This window comes from Orbicella franksi, chromosome 10 (genome assembly GCF_964199315.1).
Source record: "Orbicella franksi chromosome 10, jaOrbFran1.1, whole genome shotgun sequence".
In the NCBI taxonomy this organism is placed as follows: domain Eukaryota; kingdom Metazoa; phylum Cnidaria; class Anthozoa; order Scleractinia; family Merulinidae; genus Orbicella; species Orbicella franksi.
In genome coordinates this window covers 19,557,026-19,581,033 of record NC_138154.1, presented here as the reverse complement: position 1 = coordinate 19,581,033, position 24,008 = coordinate 19,557,026, and the positions used below count along the sequence as shown (strand labels likewise).

The 24,008-nt window shown below is 41.0% G+C and overlaps 1 protein-coding gene across 1 annotated transcript; it reads right to left on the bottom strand.

The window, feature by feature from the left end:
• Positions 1-1,445: 1,445 nt before the first annotated feature.
• LOC145500770 (gamma-aminobutyric acid type B receptor subunit 2-like) lies at positions 1,446-23,616 on the bottom strand. The gene is made up of 16 exons (XM_081480308.1): positions 23,333-23,616; positions 22,332-22,484; positions 14,547-14,723; positions 13,755-13,877; positions 12,890-12,955; positions 12,377-12,601; positions 10,841-11,083; positions 9,790-9,853; positions 8,668-8,760; positions 7,346-7,496; positions 6,078-6,210; positions 5,563-5,673; positions 4,861-4,983; positions 2,999-3,337; positions 2,565-2,685; positions 1,446-2,330 (listed from the first exon to the last, which is right to left on the bottom strand). Exons 1-16 carry the CDS (start codon positions 23,561-23,563, stop codon positions 2,257-2,259), a joined length of 2,427 nt encoding a protein of 808 aa, XP_081336434.1. The 5' UTR covers positions 23,564-23,616; the 3' UTR covers positions 1,446-2,256.
• Between the last annotated feature and the right edge of the window lie 392 nt (positions 23,617-24,008).

The following is a 24,008-nucleotide window of genomic DNA, read 5'->3' as shown; positions in this document are numbered from 1 at the left end:
GAAAACGCGTGCGAACGAGTCACGATTGGTTTTGATTTCATCTGATTGGATGAAAAAGTGGCGCGAGTTTTTACAGCCAATTGTACAGCGTAGCTGACGCAAAACCAATTACTTTTCGACGCTGAAACGAAAACCGCTCTAAAGAAACTCACTTTTACTTAATTAACATTTAGGTATGGGACGTTATGATGTCATGTTAAAAGTAAGTTACAGTTAAATTAACTTAAAACATCAACGGATAAAACAAAGAATTTTCTCATAAGAATTGACCTATCGGGCCAGAGATGAACCACACCTAATCCTTTATTCAAAATTTAATTATCAAGAACGGCAAGACTATTCTCTAAATTAAATCTAGCCGCCTGTGAGACTACTGATCTCGAAGTCTTCATCAGTCAAGTTTATCAAGAATCACCAATTTAACTTGCGTATAAGGTTAAACTAAAATTGTAGATAAAGACAGTAAAGGAAACATCCCGATCAGTATAAAACATCATGATCATTTGGCGCGAAAATATTCACGGATGATATTCGTCTGTGGACATTATCTGTTTCGAGAAGCAAACAGTTTTCTATAGACTGTTCACAGCCTCGCTGTCAACGATCGAATAAAAATACGAGAAAACAGAGGGCTGTGAACTTAACAGTCTAACAGTTTTCCGAGAGCGAAGCTCAGTCAAGGAAAACTGTGAACTCTGGGGAACAGATAATGTTCAAGCACAAATATCCGAGCATATATTTAAAGTCAAATAGAAGCTGTTGTGATTATTATCCTTCAAATATTTTTCGCAACACATGGGATCTTTTCAAAATTGGAGAATATCACTCGATCGGATATTTCCGATTTTTGGCTGGGCCATATTCAGTCACTTGACGCGTTGAGACCAATCGTGTGTGATCACCTTTGCCTTCCAATGGAATATATAATTCGCATCAACAAATGATATCACATTATTTATCTTCATTACTCGTCCTCACACTTATCGAAAGACACGGTGCTTACCATTTACTCAAAAAAGCCTGCAATTTTTGGTCGACAGTCAAATGGAACAGTAGTTTTAAGGAAAATCCATTCGAAAATTATAGACTACCTCTAGAGGTAGTTCTCTTTTTCCGTCCGGAACGGAACGGCGGAAATTTCCTCACCATTTGCCAAATTTACCAGTTTTCAGTCTCTCATCACCCTAAAACAATTTCGGGATATTGAATTACAAATGGAAAGCGTCACTTGCTGATTTTGGAAAATCCCTTGCCACTATTCAAAGGTCATCGACATAGGCCCCAATGGTTGCTTCTCCATACAATTCAATACTAATGTAGTCGATACTGATGTATGCCGCCGACGCGTATTGGAGAGAAACGAATAGGTATTTACCGTGCTAGAATTTGACGATACTTGTAAATACCTATCCGATCATATCAGGTCAGTGACTTGATATCGTCTGGGGGAGTTATTCCAAATTGGGGTAGGTAAGATTTAATTATAAAATGGCGAGGCCAAAGGAACCTGATGTGCTAGCAAAGCGTGCCATAGAAGTTCGATCATGAATTCAACAGACCAAATACGGCCAGACGCCCGTTGATATTAGGTCAACTGAATGACTGGATATCGCAGGAAACCAGGACAGTAGTCATGGCTTCTGATTGGCTAATTGCTAACTTGGGTAACTAGAGTAATTCATGAATTACTACAAGTTAGAGGGAAAGAAGGCATTCTAACCTCTAAAATTGCCTCAAAATCTCAAAAAAACATAAATGGGAAATGGGTACCGACAAGTTTTCATGGTTATATTTGGCAGACATACTGCGGGTTTACCTCGGCCAATGTGGTACTAGCATCCTGATGGAGTAACAATATGGCTCTAGTCGCTTCAAGCTATGGTCATTCCAGTTTAAATCTGCACCGCACCCTGGAAATTCCTCATGACGAAATGTGATGTAATGTATTATTGCAAGTCCGCGGGGGTATTGCTTAATTTAGAAGCTGATGTGGGGTTTCTTCTTAGAACTTTGGCGTTCTCGAGGGGTTTCCAATGCAATGGCCTGGTTTTTCATGCGGAAATGGGATTTTTGCTATTCTTTCTACGAAAGCGGTTTCCAGGAATCCCTAAAAGGGAGGGTGAGGATGCCAAGTTGGGTTGGCAGATGTAAAATAGAATGGCCGGTTAAGCTTACAGTCAGATCTTTTTTATATGATAAGACGTTACGTTCATTACCCCTACGCTATCGCTATTTTTTATTTTATTGTTCAAAGGCCTACTCTCCGTCAATATGCTGTAACTCAGTGGTAGAACAATGCACTGTTGCCTGGAAAGTCATAGGCTCGGCTCCTAGCGAAGAAACAAAAATATTTCGATTAGAAATTTCGGAAGCCTCTCAGATATCTTTATCTCCACCAACCTTCATTCATACCACCATCAATTTCCACTCATCATCGCTCATTGCTAAAAGTAATGGATATTTTGGGGCAAGATTTGTATCATGGGGGTTTGCGGTGAGCCTACGCTCAGAAGAGAGTAAATTAAGGAAAAATCTCATTGCTGGTAAGAGTTTTGTTTTTTTACCTGCGCTTTCTGGGATATCCCAATCAGTTTGTGTTGCTTTACAGGATGAAATCTGCCCCTCTATTAGGTCGAGGTTAACACAGGCATTGACTGCCTCGTCCCTCTTGTTAAACTGGTAAATCTAAAAGTAAAAAAAAAAAAAAGAAAAAAAAAAACAGAACATCGAATGAAGTTTTATATTTTGTTAACTAAGTAATCTCTCATCTTTTAATCGTACACTTTTCACAGACAATCCCAAAAATATAAGCAGCGATTCTTCTGTTGCACCAAAAGATGGAACATTTAATTTACCCGAGGTGTTGTTCTTATTTTGTGGCTAGCTTTCAGATTTAATCCTTGCTAGTCCAGTTCTGGATCTCTCTCTCTCTGTCACGCAAAAATATGCTTCAGCGTTGCGTGAAAGAGAGAGGGCCAGAACTGGACTAAATTCTTACCTTTGGCACAAACACGAGTAAGAGAGTAACGCTGGTGCACACGATCAGACACAATGACGAAATGGCATATGGAGCTTCATAATTTACCGAGCCATCCATAGCAAAAGCCACAATAGCACCAATGATGGACAACACGGCCACATTATAAACTGACATCCCGATGTACCTGGAGTCATTCAGAGCAGGAATGCTAACATTACGTGTCTCCCAAGCCAAGAACAGACCAAATAGCAGAAGGATGCCTTTGCAGGCGAATAAAACGCCTAGGAAATACGTTTTGTATTGACAGGTGCACTGGTATAACACAGGGATGATAATGATGCCATCGCTCTTTCGGATCTGCAGATAGATAATCCAAGATTATAACTATTTTACATAGAGCGGCTTTAAAAGATAATTTGAGTGTCGTAATATGCGCTATCTAAAACTATCTGAAACGTTTTTAATGCGTTCTCTTCCTTTATGACATTGACTTAGGTAAACAATAATCTCCCTTTAGCGCGGAAATATGCTCGGATATTTGTCCGAGAAGCAAACAGATTTTCGAGGAAAACTGTGAGCTTTCAGGAACAGATAATGTCCAAGGACAAATATCCGAGCATATTTCTGTGCCAAATGGAGGCTATTGTGTGTATTATCCTTCAAATGCAGCAGCTCGAGTTGTTACACGTACTAGGAAATTTGATCATATCAGCCCTGTCCTAAAACAGCTCCACTGGTTACCTGTTTGCTACGGTATAATTTTTAAAATTCTCCTACTGGTCTACAAAGCTCTCAATGGAACAGCGTCTTACTACATCAGTGAATTACTTAAGTACAACACCTCTCAACGGAAATTAAGATCGTCCTCTCAACACCTTCTGGCGACCCCGAAAGCTAGACTGAAAACATATGGAGAGAGAGCATTTGCTGTGGCGGCACCGAGACTATGGAACTCGATCCCACTTGAACTAAGATCCAGTAGTTCGATTGACATTTTTAAACGGCATTTAAAAACATATCTTTTTAAACAAGCTTTTTAACTCTTTTAATTTTTAGATTATTTTTTTAAATTTTTTTCCTCCCCTTTTTTAGCTTTTTAAATATGTAATGTAAAGCGCTATGGACAAATAGTGGATTGGCGCTATATAAATATTTTATTATTATTATTATTATTATTAAGATTATAGCTACTTTACATAGAGCGGCTTAAAAGATATTTTGAGTGTCGTAATAAGCGCTATCTAAAACTATATGAAACGTTTTTAATGCGTTCTCTTCCTTTATGACATTGACTAAGACAAACAATAATCTCCCTTTAGCGCGGAAATATGCTCGGATATTTGTCCGCGGACATTATCTGTTCCGAGAAGCAAACAGTTTTCCGGGAGCGTAGATAACACTCGAGGAAAACCGTGAGCTTTCAGGAACAGATAATGTCCAAGGACAAATATCCGAGCATATTTCTGTGCCAAATGGAGGCTATTGTGTGTATTATCCTTCAAATATTTTTTTCGCAACACGCGCGGTTTAGAGATTTCTTGAATTTTACTCGGATATTCCACAGTTTTAGCTATTCAGTCACGTGACGTGTTTAAATCAATCGTGCGCAAGCGAAAATATTTGAAAACTTAAGATATTCTAGCCCTCATAGATACTAGAATGGCTCCGCTCGTATTTGTTTAAGACGAATATATATTACGTTTAAGACGCACAATATGCGTAACATTTAATGTGCCTTGGTAAATACGAGAAGTATAAAACGTGTGTGTCGAGAAAAGAGAAGTTGTTTTGGTGGAGTCTCTTTAATTTGGAACATTCAATGATTCAAAAGGCGGTCTTGCAGATGTTAAAGTAAGTAAAGAGGATTGCAAATGTCTCACCATATGTTCAAATGTCAGTATTTTGGCTTGGAGTGGATCAGTTGCAATCCAGTATGACAAGAACACCACATCGACAGCTAGCAAGCCTGCCACAATACCAAGCAGGTGAAGATCCTTGATGGCCTGAGATAAAACATAAAAGGCAAGATGTCATGGACACTTCCACACCTTCCACTGCCGAAATTTTGATACCGTATGTTCTTGAATGAAAGGTTGGCTTCGAATATACACCATCCCTCTTCAACACCTGGTCGAGGTTAGATGAAAACAGTGATCACCGGCGTTCACGGTTCCAGATACGAAGCATTTACTTGAGATCAAACATACATTTTAAATCGGAATTTTTCAAACAGATCTTTACTGTTTATGAGACAGGACTTATTGACAGGAGCGACATGTGCTCGTGTCTAAAGGTTTATGATGCTACCGCGGTGTGCTCAGGTCGCTCATTCAAACTATAGAAAGTTGTTATATCGTACTCTACATAATCCTGCTTCAGCTTAATCCAACTGTAAACAGACATGCTCATTTTGCTGCCACCAAGTTGTTTATAAGGCTGATTTCGGTGAGAAATCAAGCAAGAATATGCGTTTGCATATGTTTTGGTGTCCTCGCCCGCGTATGTTGTTGTCGTGTGTGTTAATGAAGTTAAACCATGTAGTATTTACCAAGTGAGTGTGTCTCTATAGTTCACAATCTCACCATTTTTTTGTTGGTCGTGGCAGCTGTGAATATCTTGTGCACTCGCCAGGTTTTGCTGAACATGGCACCAAATGATAAGGAAAATCCAATAGAAAGCACTGCAGCTCGAGCCTGATGACCAAATTAAGTATTAACGTTATGCAAGATAATTAGGAGGTTCTCCGTCTCGTATTTCATATGTGTGCAAAATCAGACCTTTCTTCGCCTTACACGCAATTAGGTTTCGCTGATCAAAACGCAGTGGCTGCTACGTGTAAAGCAAAAAACTTGTTGCGTTTTCTATGATTTTATCTTAGCGAATATAGTAATTGTAAGTAGTAATGTTAATGTAAATAGTAGTGCGTTTTTGTCATGAGCCCCTGGCTCGGGAGATCAGGCAACCACTCCCCACGTTGACGACTTAAAATAAAGTTAGCTTTCCTTACCTTATGATTAGCTAGGTGGTTTTTGGCTTTAGTTGGCCGATAGTCATTTGGAAGCTTCTTTAAAACAAACGACAAAAAGTTATATCTTACATTACAATTGCTTCCGTACTCATCCAAAGAAAGGATCCTCCCATCCAAACCAAGCAAAACGACTGAGGTGTAACACAGCATACAGCCCAGAATAATAATATTATTGAGATTTGGTGATGACATCTTAATGATTCTGCAAAGAGGAAAAAAAGAGATTTATTCTTCGCCAGTGGTTGGTCATCAGCTGGGCATTGGGCGATAAAAAGAAGGTCGGATAATAACTTTTCCAGGGATGAATATGTACTGATAAACTACGAATAGATTTTACTTCAAACGTGTTCATGACCATGAACTGAAAGAGTAGCCAGTTTTAGCACTAAATTGGTGTCAGTATCGATAAGCATTTTGTCATGATACAAGTCATTATATGAAATATTGTATACTTCAACTGGGTAGAAAGATGTGAAGACATGATTTATCATCACAGTTATACAAAACTTAAGCAACTGTAAAATTAAAGCCTGAAAAAAAATCGAGGCTTGAACGGCGGGATTCGAACCCATGACCTCTGCGATACCGGTGCAGTACTCTACCAACTGAGCTATCAAGCCAACTGAGAGCTGGTTACGTTGCGAGTTCGTAAAATAACCGTAGATAATGAAGATAAAAGTTAATTTATGAAAGTTCATATATTTGAACTGCGGAGACTTTATGTATGCTGTTATGACTTTCCTGTCAAATGTAATTAAAGGGTATTTTCCAAAGGCGGGCTTTATGTCACTGGTTTTCAATATTTTGGAAATCTCTTCTAAACAAATCAATTTCTGTTGTTGTGCATATGCCGTAAATCTTCGAATTAGCACCCCCCCCTCCTTCGAATATGCGCCCCCTTCGAATAAGCGGCCCTCCTATCGGCCAAAATTTAAAATAATCGCCCCCCCCTCGTATAAGTGCCCCCTCCCCTCCCCCTATTTTGTGGACGAGTAATGAGACAGCAAAAGATGTATAGTTTCGTCTTGTAGTATTAGATTTGTATACTGTTTCAGTTTTTGACCACGTGAATTTCTAATGGTGCCGCGATCTAAACTTTAGAATCAGATTTTTACGTCGATAAAGGGCTTATGTTGTTGTTTGCGTGGAGATGATGTATTAAAAAAATGATCATGTCAGTGCACGATTTGGGAAAAATTAAATACGCGCCCCCCTCGATTAAGCGACCCCTCGAATAAGCGCCTCCGCCGTCTTCTCTTAAATTTGAAATTTGCGCCCCGGGCGCTTTTTCGAGGATTTACGGTATCAGTATACGGCCTCGACGGTAAATGTCTTACCTGCTCTTTCCATTGCTGATGTTAAAATGCAGGAAACCCAAAGAACAGAGTATTCCAACGGCAGCCATAAGCCACATGACTATTATAAGAGGTAACGGGATCATCATGAATTCCTGATATCGAACTGACCGATCTTTGGGTGGTTTGTTCCCTGAAAGTATGCATGGCAAGGTAATAAATTTCATTTTTAGTTTACTAATCTAAAAGAGAGAAACTTAAAGAATTGATACAAATTTCAATTATGTCGTTTATCCGCCTAATTTATCTAAAACTTTTTTACTAGAGTTTCTTAAAACAAGTGTGGTAGAAAACATGAGAAGGGGTTTAATTGCATCAACATCTGAAATATCACTAGATCCTATCGCATCATGTCGCTTGGCAATCTCCCATCCTAACTCAGTTATACACTCATTTTTGTCATGGGAAGTGTACAGTAGATAATTGTGTTGCCTTAGTTATTTCTGAGCTGATTAGGTATTCACGAACTTCCAAAGATATGAACACAATTTTCAATAGACAAGGGTAAATTCATTAGACCTTTCACAGCTAAGACATGAAACAAACCAGGGTGAATGAGTCTGCTCTCGCTCATAAACTCATTCGATCGTGGTGAAAGAACTTCCACGTAAAAAAAAAAAAAAACATAACCCTGAGGACGCTACGTTTTGCTTAACAATTCCAAGAATATCTAGAACAATTCTATTCTGGATCAACTCAGTATGTCCCTTGCTATACAGCTGACTGTGTAAGGACAGCTTTAAAGTCATAGATCAAACACGAGAAATCTTGTCTTACCACATTTCCAAACACTGTGACGCGGAGTGAAGTCAGATTTTTGACGAACTATGAGGTGTTTGGAAATGTGGTAAAACACTGAATCGAGTGTGTGATATTCCTTCACAATCGAAGCTAACTCAAACGAAATAACAGAGAAACAAAAAGGTAAGAATATGTGCTAAAGAGATAGATCAGATCGATATCCAAACACCGTCACGGTTATGATTTCTTTCGTTTAAACTTGATGAGTTATTATTGACATGATGATAGATGCGAATGCAGCCATAACACTACTGGAAAAAAACTACTATGGAATTATTATTGAGTTTGAGAGAGCTGATCAAAATTTGTCACCTAGCTTAGTCCAAGTTCTACATGAAAACGAGAATTTGGTCCAAGTTTGCAAACGACGACACAAAAACGAAGATACCTACTGCCACTGCAGAACAAGCGCAAGACTTGTCATTTTTCTGTTTTAAGCTGATTTAGGTGAGGTATTCATTGGCCGAACAAAGTCCCATTGAATAGTAACAACTTTTCTGTACCTTTCCATAAAGAGTTCTTGGTGGCCTCAAACAGCTCAAGCTTGTCTTGTTTTGTAGAATGCTGGCCAATTGGGACTAGCTTCTTTCCACCATCTGGGACAAGGGACAAAGCGAAAAAACAATCATCCAGATACGCCACTACTGCTCAATGGGATATGACAGGAGCCCATCACTAGGAGCGTGCAACTCCCATACTAAGCCTATGTCACGGCAGTTTTACAGACCGGTCTATTTTTAGGCTGATTCTTTTCCCGCGAAATAGGTCAGTTCCGGTCTACATGAGCACGCATCGGTAAGGTAGAAAATGGCGGCCTCAGGTGGACATGTCGACAAAATAAAAATAGAACAATAAAATACGCTAATTCCCTCTATTTTTAAGTCCGTGCTTGTAATTGGTCACTGAGGTTCCTGCGGGGGTCTGAATTCGCAGTAAATTTAAATTAAAGACAGGAATATGGGGTAGTTGCTCGCTCCTGGTGATGGACTCCTGGATATGACTGGTTATAGCATGTAGCTGGAGTTTTGCTGACCATTTAAAACTCCAGAAATGCAAAGGACAAGTAAAGGAATTTACTGTTAATTTACACGAGACAACTGCACATATCGCACATAGATCAGCAACACATTTTTCACAGTAAATGAACACCAAATTAATACATTACTTTCAGTCAATGTAAAAAGGTAAAGCAGCCCAGGCCATTAGGGCTTATCCCGGTTTCCGTAGCATTGAGCGACTAGAAGTATTTCTACTCCCCCGGCTGGGATTCTAGTCCATCGCAGGGTTACCTTCATTATTAAATTCATTGTACTCCAAATGGTGATGCAGGGCACTCTAAGCGTCAACCTCGTTCCCAGGCTCTCTCTTCTTCCAACGGCCAAGGGAGGCAGAGGATCGAGAGCCTGGGAATGAGGTTGTGTGAGAGTCGTGTTTTGTCTAAGAAACATCACAATGACCCTGGTTAGGGCTCGAACCCAGACCGCTCGATCAGGAGTATACTGAGCGCGCTGACCACCAGGCTACCGCGCCTTCCACAGTCAACTCAAAGCCAGTCTAATGAATGAGCTAGAAACCGAATTGGATCCATTCTGAGATAAAAACATTCCATCAAGAAAGCTATGTACCTTGGAACTGTTTCACTACTATTATTCCTTCCCTCTGCTCATTGGCAGTAAACGATATCGGACCCTAAAAACACACAAAAAGAAACCGTTATCTATGGGGTTAGGGTGTCCTGTGGAGCTACTCCCACAAATAATGTGTAGGGTCTGCGGCCCGCTTTTCAAAACCCTTCCTTACCCTATTCATGACCAAAATCTGCTATTTTTCCTGCCCCATTTATGACCTGACCAAAAATTCAATATCCTATTTATGACCGTTGTGGCTGGCACAGTTGCCCCAAACATAATTTATGAAGGCTTTTGTTGATGGTCTTATCGATAATGATGAAAAAGTAGCTTCCTCTAAAAAACATAGTTAATTTGAGAACAAAATAATTAAGATTAGAGTGCAAGAGCCATACCCTATTTATGAACAAAATGGCCAAATCCGACACCCTATTTATGATCAAAACGGCTGAAAAACCCTACCCTTTGGGGCCGCGTATACCTATATAGCCTATATAGCCCATATAAGGGAATACCCCCAGGGTAAATGTGAAGTCGCTGGTGTGACCTTTGCATGCTGGAATTTGGCGAGTACCGTCCTATACACCGCGTGGTGGTCTAGCGGAACTCTCAAATAAAAATAACACGGGGCTGCTCGTAGTACCTTTTAGGAGTTAAAAAGCGGTTTTGGTACTTCTCTATGGTGTCCAGCATCAAAAGGTCAACAGCGGGAGCTTTTGCAGTACCATTTAGGGCACTGAACCGAAAAAAAATTAACAGGAGGTAATGTGTTGTTTTACAATTGGTACCTCTTGGGGATGGAAAACATTTCAAGCCACGTGCACCCCCACAAAACAGGATCTTGGTACCTCTTAGGGGTTGTTTTCAAAATTTCCGACGAGCAACCCCCTCCTTTTTATATGGGAGTCCCCCCGGGCCTACACACCTAACTCGCTTTAAAATGCTGGTCATTTTCACAGTCACTGTTTGAGTCATCACCTAACACTTCTCCGCCGCCGCTCCGCTATGGGAACCAGAGGATTAGAAAAGCAAATAATTAAGCAATTACCGTAAGACCTTCAAAGCTCACATTACGGAGCTTTGATTCTATAGTCCTAGTTACCGCGGAACTACCAAATATTTCTTCCACATTATACTTCAGTGGCTTATCGGCTGTTTGCAATGCGGTGCTAGCTTCTTTCAAGGCTAGTATGATGGCCCACATCGTATCAAATGCTGTTGCCATTTCGATCTTGTCTGAGTCGTCGCTGAGTTTTTTCACTTCTGATTTACTGAAGACTTCCCTCAATGTCTGAAAAAAAAATTACACAATATGACTAAGAAGATTACTTCATTGTGATTGCCTGAGAGCAAAACAGTATAACGCGAATGATCAATTTGCATTACAGTGCAAATGAACGAGTGTGCATTCGGAATTTTCTCAGTCATACATAATTAACTACTTATTAACCGAGAGTGAGGTCTTTACGGGAAAATCTGTAGTCTTTCAGCCAATCATAATCCATAATTTCGATGTGTAATTGCACTGGTGTTACACTTGAACTGCACTGCTCTCAGCCAATCAGAGACGAGTAATTTTTCATGTATATTATTAGGTGAAAAATATTTCTGAATGTCTGGCACTACAACCAAACATTAGTGTTTGGTTTGTATTAAAAATAACCAAGAAATTAGCAGTTACCTGCAACGTGTTTACGCATTGCGCGTAATAGTGTTCCGCATACATTCTCTGTTAATTAACAAATCATTGAGTATAGCTTGAAAATTGAAATATTTTTTTTTAATCGCTATTGATCCGAAGTTTGCCGCACGGTTTTCCCTGCCTAAGCTAAGAGGTATTCCTTTCCTAAACTAAATGCTTTTAATTCTTAGTTTGCAATCTGAAGCGGTGTTCTCCGCCTAATCACAGAGCCGTCTTTAAATAATGCGGGCACTTTTCGTACCAAGGCGCCGTCAACACGTATCCGGACATTTTTGAATCGGCAACTTTTTCTTTCCGGATCCGGCTTCCGTCCACTCGCATCCGCCGAATTGGGCAGCGAATCCGGATATTTTTCAATCCCCTCTCGTAACTTTTCGGTGATGTTTTCTGTTTATGCTGTTTATCCTTCAGTTTTGAGCTTGACTAAGCTCAAACTACACAAAACGTAAGCAGTAAACATTTTTATCCAAGAAAAATTAATACTTCGGTTAACTTTTAATCCTGGGTCAGCGTTAACCGGCTTTCGAACAACCCGGCCCAGAGTGGAAAAACATAAACCCGCAATGAATCCGATAACGAGTGGACGGTGAAAATCCGATGACGTAGCAAAATCGTGCCCAGTCTCCTACCGAACAATTAACCAATATGGCGGCACAACGTGTAGGCCTCGTTTCTCTAGAGTGAATCCGGATACCATTGGATGCGTGTGGACATGCGAATTCGATTTGAATACGCCACTGTGGACGGGGAAATTTTTGAATACCGAAAGAAAAAAAATATCCGGATACGTGTGGACGGGGCCTAAGAATTATTATCTCCTTAAACCTAGCATGAATGATATTGTTGTTTATCCCTCACAAAGTGTCGACACATGCTTCTTACCAGACCGGAAGCAGTAGTTGTATTTTCATCAGATCGATATAAGATATTCTTCTCGAATATGAAGGCTCCATCAGCAGCTTTTTGGTACTGTTCTTTGGTACAAGTTTCGGTCTTGTTATTCGTTTTTATCTCGTTTTCAGCAATGCTATACCAGTCCTCTATGGTTCCGGCATCCGGATGCAAGATCCAAACAAACTCCGGTCCATACAAGTCCATCTTGAACACCTGTAATTGACGCCTGTTTCAACATCGTTTTTAAGCTAATCACAAATGCAAAAATACATGATAATGCCTAGACGCCCAAAATATAGCTGAGTGAAAGATACTATAATTCTATTTCCGATAACTTTCAGCCAAAAACTATTTGCACTGGACTTGATTTTTATATTTTGTTTCCACGGTTCTCGAATCACTCCATGGTTACTGAAAAAAGCATTGACATTTAATTTACTTTTTAGGGTTGGACGGTAATAACTAGACAAGTTAAAGTTACACTGTTAAAAAAAAACTCACCTCACAAAGCACGAGACTAGCTCCCCTCTTATTGAATTCGCCCAGAAATATTTTAGCGTCCAATTCCTAGTTAACAGTCCATATTAAAATTCATTACTATTTTTTCACGAAAAATAGTGGAAGTAGATAACTTTATGTTACGCATTTTCTTATACTCCTTCTTATTGTCAAGGGTTTTGACATAAATAAATTGATTGATTGATTGATTGATTGATTGATTGATTGATTCACTGGCAAAGGTAAAGTATGATGGGCTAAGTGGTCCATATCGCTAAGGCTTATCCCGGATTTCGGTAAGCAACCAGGGGTATTTCTACTCTCTTCTTCCCTGGATGGGATGCTAGTCCATCGCAGGGCTGGGGCTAGCCCTAGCATTACATTGGTCGGCAACCATTCATGCCCCTCAAGAGGTACTGTAAGATAAGAATATCTTGCCCAAAACACAAAGCAATGACCTGGCAAGGGCTCTAGCCTGACCCGCTTGGTCTCGAGTCCAGTGCAGGAGCAGTCCAGGTTTGTCAGTCGCTAGACTTTCGTGTGCTCTCCTTGTTAAACAAAGTTGATTTACTTCAGTTTAGTTAAGTGGTTTCAAGCGAGGCAAGAGAGGATGAAAAAATATAATAAAATAGGTTTTATTTTCAAGGTAATCCCTCTCAGATTAATTTTAGCAATGGTACCCAGTTCTTTCGCGTATAATGGTACCAGGAGCTGCTTTGGCGGTCCACGAGAGCAAAATCTGTGTTACAGGACTGGCTATTTCTAGTCTCTCCCGATCCTAGGATTTCCGAAACCGGGAGTGATCTAATACCCAAGATGAACTACGTTAGGCCTGTGTGCGGGATTAGTCTTGAGGGTGAATTATTACCTTCAGTTTGTTAAGCTTTATTTTGATGTCCTCTTTTATATTTTGGTGTCTCAGCAAACCTGTATTAATTGCTTCAAATCCGATGATATCTAAATCCGGATGGTTTATAAGATCACCCACTACCTGAAAGTTGATATGAAGAACAATTCGCAATTACTATTCTGAGTGAAGTTTAGTCACACCATGAAATAAACGAATTTGTTATTCCATTGCGTTATTTCTATGACATATATATAGCTCCTGCTTTGTATGAATTGCTGTTCATCCCGCTCGGCCATTGTTGCTCCGTATACCTATCGAACCGAGTTAGGTAATTATCCTGTAATTATACTTTAAAATGACACAGCGGGCTAATTTAACACTGACCCAATTACAGCAATCTAAACAATCAAACTCAGAAGGTTAGTTTCAAAGCTTTAGCACAAGAGTAGCGAGTTAAGGGAGAGGATGGCGTCGAGTATTACATGTAAATGAAATCTAGTATTCGAAGTGAACGATGGAAACACGATATTCACTCGATGAATGACATTCAAGGAGTGAATATCAAAAATGTCTGGTAAGACCGTGCTGAAACAGAATAAGCGGAACTGTAAAGAATATTAGGCTTAAGATTAAAAAGAGTCATGATCACTACTTAAGACAAAATCATAATATATCAATCTACGTCTACCACCAAATTATTTAGTTATTTATTTATTTCACCTATTAATACTTTGAAATTATATAATTCGTAATAAACGAACTATTATTATTAGGTTTATTAACTGATGCTTAATGTATTTTAGGCCCCACCTTCACATAAAGTCCTCCTGTATCCAGGAAATCATACACGATCGCGGCTCTCTTCCACTTGAAGTAGTCCATCAGTCGAAAGTTTGCAGTATTGAATGTGAACGCTGTTGGCGCAAAGGTAAATCCGAAACTATCTTCGAGTTCGCTCTCTTCAGAAGTAGTTGTTAGGTATGTCACCTGTTGAAAAGAAATAAAAGATGGTTAGTAATTAAAGTTAATTAATTAACGTTTGTTGATTGTTAGCAACTACATGGTTAATCCAAGACACAACTCTGACTGTTTTAAGCTAGATTCCTCATTCCTAGCCATCCTTGTTTTGCTTCTTTTTTGGTGTACTTTAGTGCAGCCTTTTAACACTTTAATTACTTTAAAAACTAATCCCTTCAATTTGGTGAAAATTTTAATTGTTAACCGTAGGTTATTTTTCAGAACACTCGCAGAATTAAGTCTTTCTTTCCTTACAAAGATCGTTTCAACCGCCCGCAGAAATGGAAGATTGTCTGCAAAGCCAGTTGCTGGGATTGTAATGTTTTCTACATGGGTAAAACCAAAAGAAGATTGCATGACAGAAAGACGGAGCACTTCAAAGTTCTCACTCAAGTTGGTCACGCCTCCGCTGTTACTGATCATTCGACTTCTACCAGTCACAACATCAAATGGGACCATTTTGAGATTCACAGTAGCAAGTGGTCAATGTGATTTACAGTGTAAAATCAAGGAAACATTATTAATACGGGACTTAAAACCCGCCCTAAATGAAAACGTCGGTAGGAAAAACTCTTTCTTTATTATTTCACACCGGATGTAATTTCTTTTGTTCATTGTCGTCTAGCTAGTTACCAATACCTCGCTTTAGTTTTAGTCTTTTTAAATCTTGTCATATTTTGTAAGCGTCACTTTTGAAGATATATGTTGTAGCATACGAAACTTCAAGTTTAATATACCATGCGAAGCCCGTTTGTTATGTTTGTAACCGCTGTTTGTTTTCTTTTTCTCCTGAAATTGAAATGGCCGAAAAACAAGAATTTTGATCAGTTTCTGATTGGGGGAAAACTAACCGGCGCCATCTTGGATTTGGAGAACAACGTGGCTGAACCCTCAAGGCTTCTATAAATGAGAAAGAAAGCACGGAAAACAGTGTTGTCATCTCGCTTTCGATTATTGATGGAGTAAATCAACGACCAATCACATGGAAGACTTTAAGAAATTGGTAAGTCTTTTATTATTAATTCTGTTTATTTTGTTTTATGTAAGGGGTAATCCCTAACGTTATGACATCACGCAGAGATCTGAAGGATTAATACTCTCCTTAAGAGAGGGGTACTGGGAAGCCGGTAAGTATCTCATTATGTATGCTGACATCGCCGTCTTCTCCGATTGGTTCCCGATGACGTCATCGTCCTGGTAACGAGTATGCGTACACGAAGTACAAGTCCAGTTCCCGCCTCGCGGATCACGTGACAGTGGGCTCACGTGGTCAGCCATGTTGTAATTTTCGTCGTTGCTGCTTAGTACATTAAATAAGTTGTTTTGTGGACACTGTTGTCTATCCACTTGTCGTTACATGGTGTCAGAAGTTTCCCGAATCCACACTACAAGAAAACTGAATGATTTGTGGCAGAAGTCGCCGAACTTATGAGCGAACGCAGTGGTGAAGATAGCGAACAGCTTCCTTCGACAAGTCCGATTTCAAGTTTGACAACAATGGCGAATTTCCAAATATCTCCTCCTGACATACTCGAGCTGAACGATGGTTCCACAGCGTCCAATTGGCGAACTTGGGTCTCTGCTTGGAATAATTACAGGTTGGCTACGAAGCTAGATAAAGAGGAAGAAGCGCGCCAAGTAGCGACCCTTTTGGCAGTAATTGGAAAAGAAGCGAACAAGGTGTTTCGTACTTTTACATGGGCCTCGCCAGACGAGGCGAAGAAAATCGCTCCGGTTGTAAGCAAGTTTGAAGAGTATTGCATTCCCAGGGAAAACACTATTTACGAACGTTTTCTTTTCTTTACGTGGGATCAGCGGGAATCTGAAACTGTTGACCAATATTTGACGGAGCTTCGCCAAATTGCAGCAAATTGTGATGTCGAGTCAATCACACCCGATCAGCTTCTCCGGGATCGACTGGTGCCAGGTACCAAAACTGCCAAGGTACGTGAAAATTTGCTCAACGAGAAGAAATTGACCCTTGAGAAAGCCATAGATATCGCTCGTGCTGCCGAGAGTACGGCCGTGCAAATGAAAGTTATGTCTGCTGAGTCCGGATTGAGTGCTGTGAAAGAGAAAGAGAAAGAGAAAGAGCAGTCAGAAAATCTCCCATCTGTCAGCGGTGATTGGATCAAGGACTGCATATTCTGTGGTCGGAACCACGAAAGACGCAGCTGTCCTCATTTTGTTGTCAAGTGCCCAGCAAAAAGCAAGGTGTCTACTGTCCAAGAGCGATTCTATTTAAGTGCTGCAGGCGTTGGTAACGGAGGTCGTGAGATGGTGACCCTCACTGTATCAAAGGAGTCTAAGGCCCTTTCAGGTCATGATGTGACTTTCTTGATGGACACTGGGGCTGAATGCAATCTTTTGCCCTTGGATGTCTACAAGAGGGCGACAGGCGATTTACACTTGAAATTCCTCAATGCACGCGGAAAGTCAGTCATGGTTTTAGCTAATGGAGATGAGCAATCCATCGAGGGCAAAGCCTCAGTGTATGTCTCCCGCAAAGGAAACGCACACAAAATAGAAGTCAATGTAGTCAGGGACCATGGGTATGAGCCCATACTGTCCACGCAGACAATGTTGGAAATGAAGTTGATAAAGATTCTTGACAGCGACCGAGATCCACGCGTCAATGTACTGAAGACAGACATAGAACCATTGCTGGAAGAGTATGACGATGTATTTGAAGGCCTTGGAAAGTTGGACGGACAATACCACATCGTAACAGGCGAGTCCATCAGACCTGTAGTACATCCTCTGCGGCGTGTACCTGTTGCGATGACTGAGCGAGGTTCAGAGGAAATTTGAAGAAATGGCCGCTGCCAACATAATCGAACAAGTCGACCAACCTACTGACTGGGTGTCAAGTATGCTAGTAGTGAGCAAGCCATCCACTGAAGCTGAGGGGGAAACCAAGTTACGAATCTGTTTAGATCCCAGAGATCTGAATCTTGTCATAAAGCGTGAACACTTCCCGATGCCCACAATTGAAGAAATTGCAACTAGGCTGAATGGGGCGAAACTCTTGAGTGTTTTTGATGCCAGTGATGGTTTCTGGCAAGTAGAACTTGATGATGAGTCTAGTACTTTAACAACATTTAACACCCCGTTCGGGCGTTACCGTTGGAAGCGAATACCATTAGGCATCAATAGTGCACCGGAAGTTTGGCAGCGCAAAATGCGAGAGCACATTGAGGGGCTTAAAGGAGTAGAGGTCATTGCAGATGATTTTGTGATCGTTGGATTTGGTAACACACCTGCTGAGTGGCAGGTAGATCATGACCGGAATGTGTGTGCCTTCCTGGAGCGCTGCCGAGAGAGAAACCTGAAGTTGAATAAGAAGAAAGCTCGACTGAGATAGCAAGAAGTTCCTTTCATCGGACACGTTCTAACCCCCGAGGGACTGAAACCAGATCCACTCAAGGTAGAGGCGATTGTGGGAATACCAAACCCCAGTGATGTTCAGTCCTTACGTAGGTTTCTTGGCATGGTGAACTACTTGGCAAAGTTCCTCCCACGTCTATCCGAAGAAACAGAGGTCCTAAGAAGACTCACTGAAAAGGATGCTGAGTGGTGTTGGCTGAAAGGTCATGCAGATTCTGTGGCCCGTGTCAAGGAAATGATTGTATCTGCACCTGTACTTGCCTACTATGACATGAATAAGCCAGTGGTCGTTCAATGCGACGCTTCTCAAAGCGGACTTGGCGCAGCTCTGTTACAAGAGGAGCGCCCAGTGGCTTACAGCTCTCGTGTGATGATTCAAACTGAACAAAACTATGCTCAGATTGAAAAAGAGCTACTCGCCATAGTTTATGCGTGTGAAAAATGTGATCAGTACATCTTTGGAAGGAGCAATGAAATTGTGTAGTCAGACCACAAGCCGCTGGAAACGATATTCAGGAAGCCCATCCACAGTTCGCCAAAACGCCTCCAACGCATGCGCCTCCGCCTGCAGAACTATGACATCCAAGTGGAATACAAGAAAGGAGAGACCATGTTCTTGGCTGACACATTAAGTCGTGCATACTTGGAAAATGAGTGTCAGACCCAGGACAGTGACGTCCGTTCTAGCAGAGAACAACTGTTTGCTTTTGAGTTAGAACAGATTAAACATGAAGATCTAAGTTTCTCCCCTACTCGTCTGGAAAAGCTGCGTGAGAAGACTGCCAAGGACGAAGAATTGGAGATTCTATCTGATGTTATCCATGAAGGTTGGCCAGAGACCCTAGCAGAAGCTCACAAATATGACAGGCGTCGGAGGCAAGTAATTGAGCTGTATTGGAACAGCCGTGATGAGCTGACCACAGAAGATGGAATGGTATACAAGGATCATCGCCTTGTGATACCATTTAAAGAGCGTCCTGGCGTTGTAAAGAGCCTGCATGAATCACATATTGGAATGGAAGGAATATTGCGTCGTGCCCGCGACACTGTTTACTAGCCTGGGATCACAGCCCAGCTCAAAGATCACCTGTCAAGGTGTGGAATTTGTAACCGTTATCAGCCCTAACAATGTAAATAGCCATTAAAGCCTCATGATGTGCCTAATTTGCCTTGGGAGAAAGTTGGAGTTGATCTTTTTGTGCTGGACGGGCAGTCATTTTTGATAGCCGTTGATTACTACTCTGGTTATTTTGAGGTGCAAGATATGAGTAGCACCACCAGCACCCGTGTGATCACCGTTCTAAAGGCGTGGTTTTCCAGGCATGGTATTCCTGTGACCGTCATCAGTGACAATGGGCCTCCCTTCAACAGTGAAGACTTCAAGACCTTCAGTGAGGAATGGGACTTTCACCACGTCACATCAAGCCCTTATCACGCACAAAGTAATGGTCGTGTTGAAAATGCAGTTAAGACCTGCAAATCATTGCTGACCAAAGCCCGAGCTGATAAGCGTGATCCTCTGCTGGCGTTACTTGAGTGGCGCAACACACCAACTGAGGGTATGAATGCTTCTGTTCAGTTACTATATCGTAGGCGAACACGCACCCGTCTCCCAGTAGCCAAGACATTGTTAACTCCAGAGGTGATAACCGATGTCCCCGAAAAGATCAAGATCAGGAAGCAGAAACATAAACACTACTATGATCGCCACTCGCATGAACTGCCAAAATTGCACGACGGTGATGCCATTAGAATGCGATTACCACGCGAGAAGGAATGGTCACTGGGGCGCGTCATTGGAGAGGAGGGGGCCCGTTCCTACTTGGTTGAGGTGAATAGAAAGCATTATCGTCGGAACCGCAAATGGCTCAGAGCAACACCCGAGGAGTTACCAGAGTCAGTGGAGACAAACCTCGAGCTGACGGATCCTACTGAACTGGTTGAGTCAAGCCCAGCTGAGCTACCACAGCCAATGATACCATCATCTCTAGTAGTTTCTGGGCCACACACTGAAGGTCGTCCAGTGCGTGATCGCCGCCCGCCAGTGTGGCTAAAAGATTACGAGTGTTGAAATAAGACACTGGGTGCTTACCATTTACAAAAACCATCCGGTTGGAAATTTCAGGCATAAACATTAAACAATTAAATTGAACATTGCGGAAGAGGGAATCGCTATAAAGTATATCCGCATCAGTTAGAGAGACTTAAAAGAGCAGAAAAATAGCATCAACCCAAATCACATCCCATAGTTTTTGAAGCTTCCCAAACGGAATGGCGCGAACCATTTGATTTCCAACTGAAATTTCCGGTTTTCCCATGTAAATGGCAAGTACCCACTGACTCCACCTTGTGCTTTTTTACTTTGGCTTTATTATGTACATGTGCAGAGCATTTCAGTTGGTTACAGTGTTTATTGCACAAGGTTTTCTGAGGCAGATTTGAACATGATGTTATTGCTTTCTTTTATCAGTATCAACGTTCTGTCTGCATTTACTGAACTATTAGACTTAGGAAGGGAGATGTAACGAGTATGCGTACACGAAGTACAAGTTCAGTTCCCGTCTCGCGGATCACGTAACATTGGGCTCACGTGGTCGGCCATGTTGTAGTTTTCGTCGTTGCTGCTTAGCGCATTAAATAAATTGTTTTGCGGACACTGTTGTCTATCCACTTGTCGTTACAGTCCTGTCGTGCTTGGCTGTACCCTATATAGGTGGAACTCGGACCTATTTCTCTCAGTCTTCATGATGGCGGACAGCGGCAAGGACTTCTGCAGCTGTACGTTTTAGGGCCGGACACTGCAAGTATTTTATCGATTTTGTAACGATTGTGTAGCCATGGAAATCCGTGAAAATATACTGTAAGTATTTTATCGATTTTTTAACGATTGTGTAGCCATGGAAATCCGTGAGACCGATCCCAGGTCCTCCGTTGAGGCTGGTGGGCTGTTTTCCAACATGGTCGGACTTTCAGGGTCACCGCCATCCTCAATTTTCAAGTCGTCTCCTGATTGGCTGAAAACTAACCGACGCCATATTGGATTTAGAGAACAATAGAATCCATTGTTCTCCAAACAATAGCCTATTGTGTTTCTCGGCGCCTGATTGGTTACGGCCCATATAAGCGCCATATACTACTCGCGTTTTGTCGCTTTCGCTCTAGCAACCGGACGAATTGTCCCCACCAACAAGACATAATCAACACAGTTTGCTTTTGGCCAAGAGAGAAGTTTATTTCCACATCCGAAGACACAAGATAAATCATAGAATCTACAAACCGAGAAATAAACCTCTCCGCTACCCACCCTATCGCTAAGAAATACAGAAAACAGGGGAGGATGGGTGCGAGAAAAACTGCACGGGGTAGAAAAACAATGTGACCACTACGAGAGTAATAGAAACTGAAATACAATACGACAAACGCTCAAAGTTAAGTAACGCCATTGAATAGGTGGCGTGTTGAGTACGATTGCCAATTAATCCCGGTGAGCGGAAGCGCCCAAAGGAAAAGCATGAATTGCCGGTGAAATCTGATTGGCTCACATTTATCGTATGACAGGTATGCAGCCAAGGGGCGGCAGACGATGAATGCATCTGGCGTTTTTGTTTGCCCTTTGCCCGTTCGCCTGAGAAAAAGCCTGATTGTAGGTTAACTGATTAAATGGAGAATTACTGTTGTCTGCAAAGGTCTTAAATGGTTCCAGGGTACGCGTTTAACATGTAGATTCAGCAGAAAATTCATTTTGCTTTAAAAATGTCATTCTTGAAGGGACGTCACGACCATACTAGAACCTGGGCTCTTTTTTGATACGATATTAGTATCTTCTTTGGATATAAAGATTTGGATTTGAAGATGTTAGTATCTTATTAGTATCTTTTTTGGTAAGATATTATTAAGATATTAGATATTAGGTAACTCTTATTTATGTCATTTTTAGGTGATTTTTATTTAGGAGGGTTCCACGGAAAACCGCCTTTGGTGAGTTGGATTCCCTCACTAAATATTATTATTATTATTATTATTATTATTATTATTATGATACTCGGTCAACTCGGATGTGCGTGGCTCAAGCTGGAACTTGAAACGCTGAAACAGCTTCGGAATGGAGAAAAGGTTTTGGGACTAATATCTATGCTCTATAGATAGAGATCACTACTCCGTTACTATAATCTTGGTCATTTCATTTCTTACCATAAGTTTCCCGTAATATCGTACCACATTCAATACCGAGGAGGCTTCGCCGGGTGTGTTAGGACCGAGCAGAATCAACGGGCGTGATCCATTGTACTGTGTATTATCTTTCAACGCATAGGTAGAAAAAAAAATAGCGTTGCTTGGGACCCCCTGTTGAGGAACAGATTTTGATAATACACTCAACTTATTGTGTTGTCTTTGGGTGGCATTGTCTGTCATAAATGTAGTTTTTCTATTCTTAGAACACCTTTGACATATTTTAAACGCACATAGGAATTACCTTGACATTTAGAGTTTCAAAGATGTGAAATTAATCACGTTCCATTCCGTGAAAACTGAACTGCCATACTGGTGAAAATACAATAGTTTTTTTCCCATTTGTCTATAAATGAGCTGGTCAATTTATCAAATAAACATCTGTTGTAAGTTATAGATGAAGGTTTTGAACCACTTACAAAACCCTTCAACCTTGTTTTCAAAGTTATGTTAGTTTTGAAGGGAAGCCTGTAGGCCCCTTGTAACAGTTGGTCACGTGACTTGTTTTGCAAGAACACACTGATTTAGTTATTGGTAATCCATCACTTAGAAATGCTGAACACATTCCCAAATAAGCTTACATGATAAATTTTCAAGTTCAGGTTTATATCCTTTAAGAGGAACTTTTTATGGACGTTAAAGCTTAGAAGGAAGCTGTAGTAGTTTTCCATACAAATCCTTATAATTTGGTTTTCAAGCTGCCATAAAATCTTTTCAATTTTCCATTCTTCCTAATATTTTACCTCTATTTCTATCTCTAATAGTTGCATGCCAGCAGCTTCCTTTTGTAGTGATTAATAGCGAAGGTTTCTGGAGGGCATAACTTTCTCCCTTCAAAACCTACGTCTTGTTCCATATAAACACGCAATAAAAGAACTTGGCAAATATCCAACTGAGCCATATTGACCTTAGGGGTGGTCAACAGCTTATAGATATTAAACGTTTTCTTCTACAAAACGTACCTTTGTGTGATAAGGGCCATCTATGACTGTCTCATATTTGTCGAAGAAAGCTTTCAAATCCGAAGAGTTTTTGGCGGCTTCTATTGCGAGGTTTATCCCGACAGATGTCGCTTTGTTCGTGCTCCTTCTCTCCAGCACGGCAACAATGAGCTTCGTCTTGTTGGCGTTACACTTTAATAATCCAATCACCACGACGATGACAAGAGCGGAAATAACCGCTGTACTATTCATCGCACTTACGGAAGCGTTAGTGAAACGACTTCCAGGTCAAAAACTGATGTGGAACTACAATAAAAAAGAAATAAAAAGGAAAGCCGTTGAATTTTTGTAACTGAGAAAATAAGCCAGATAGACTAAGATTAGAATTTTCTTCTTCCGGCGATCGCAAAAATACGTTGTCTCAGATACATTTATTGTAGTGACAGTGGCAAGTGTCTGATTTTGCCAAGCACATTCTGATCTTCAAAATTGTGTTTACGTTGATTTTAGGAAGGGACTTTTTTTGTTCCCAGACGCCGTGATCCTTTTGGTCCGCGATAAGAATGACGTTTTTTTCGGCGGACCTTACTGAGGGGAACACAGCGGTCATACATCTGCGCATGTGCGAGCAATGGAGCAACTAAAAGGCGGCCAAAATATTTTCATGACATTGTTCTTTTCGTGGGTCATCGGCATC

Coding starts and splice junctions, on each gene's coding strand:
- LOC145500770 (XM_081480308.1), bottom strand. CDS start 23,563: ATGAATAGTACAGCGGTTATTTCCGCTCTTGTCATCGTCGTGGTGATT. Junction 22,485..23,332: donor ATGGCCCTTATCACACAAAG/GTACGTTTTGTA, acceptor GTTCCTCAACAG/GGGGTCCCAAGCAACGCTAT. Junction 2,686..2,998: donor TACTCGTGTTTGTGCCAAAG/GTAAGAATTTAG, acceptor TTTTACTTTTAG/ATTTACCAGTTTAACAAGAG.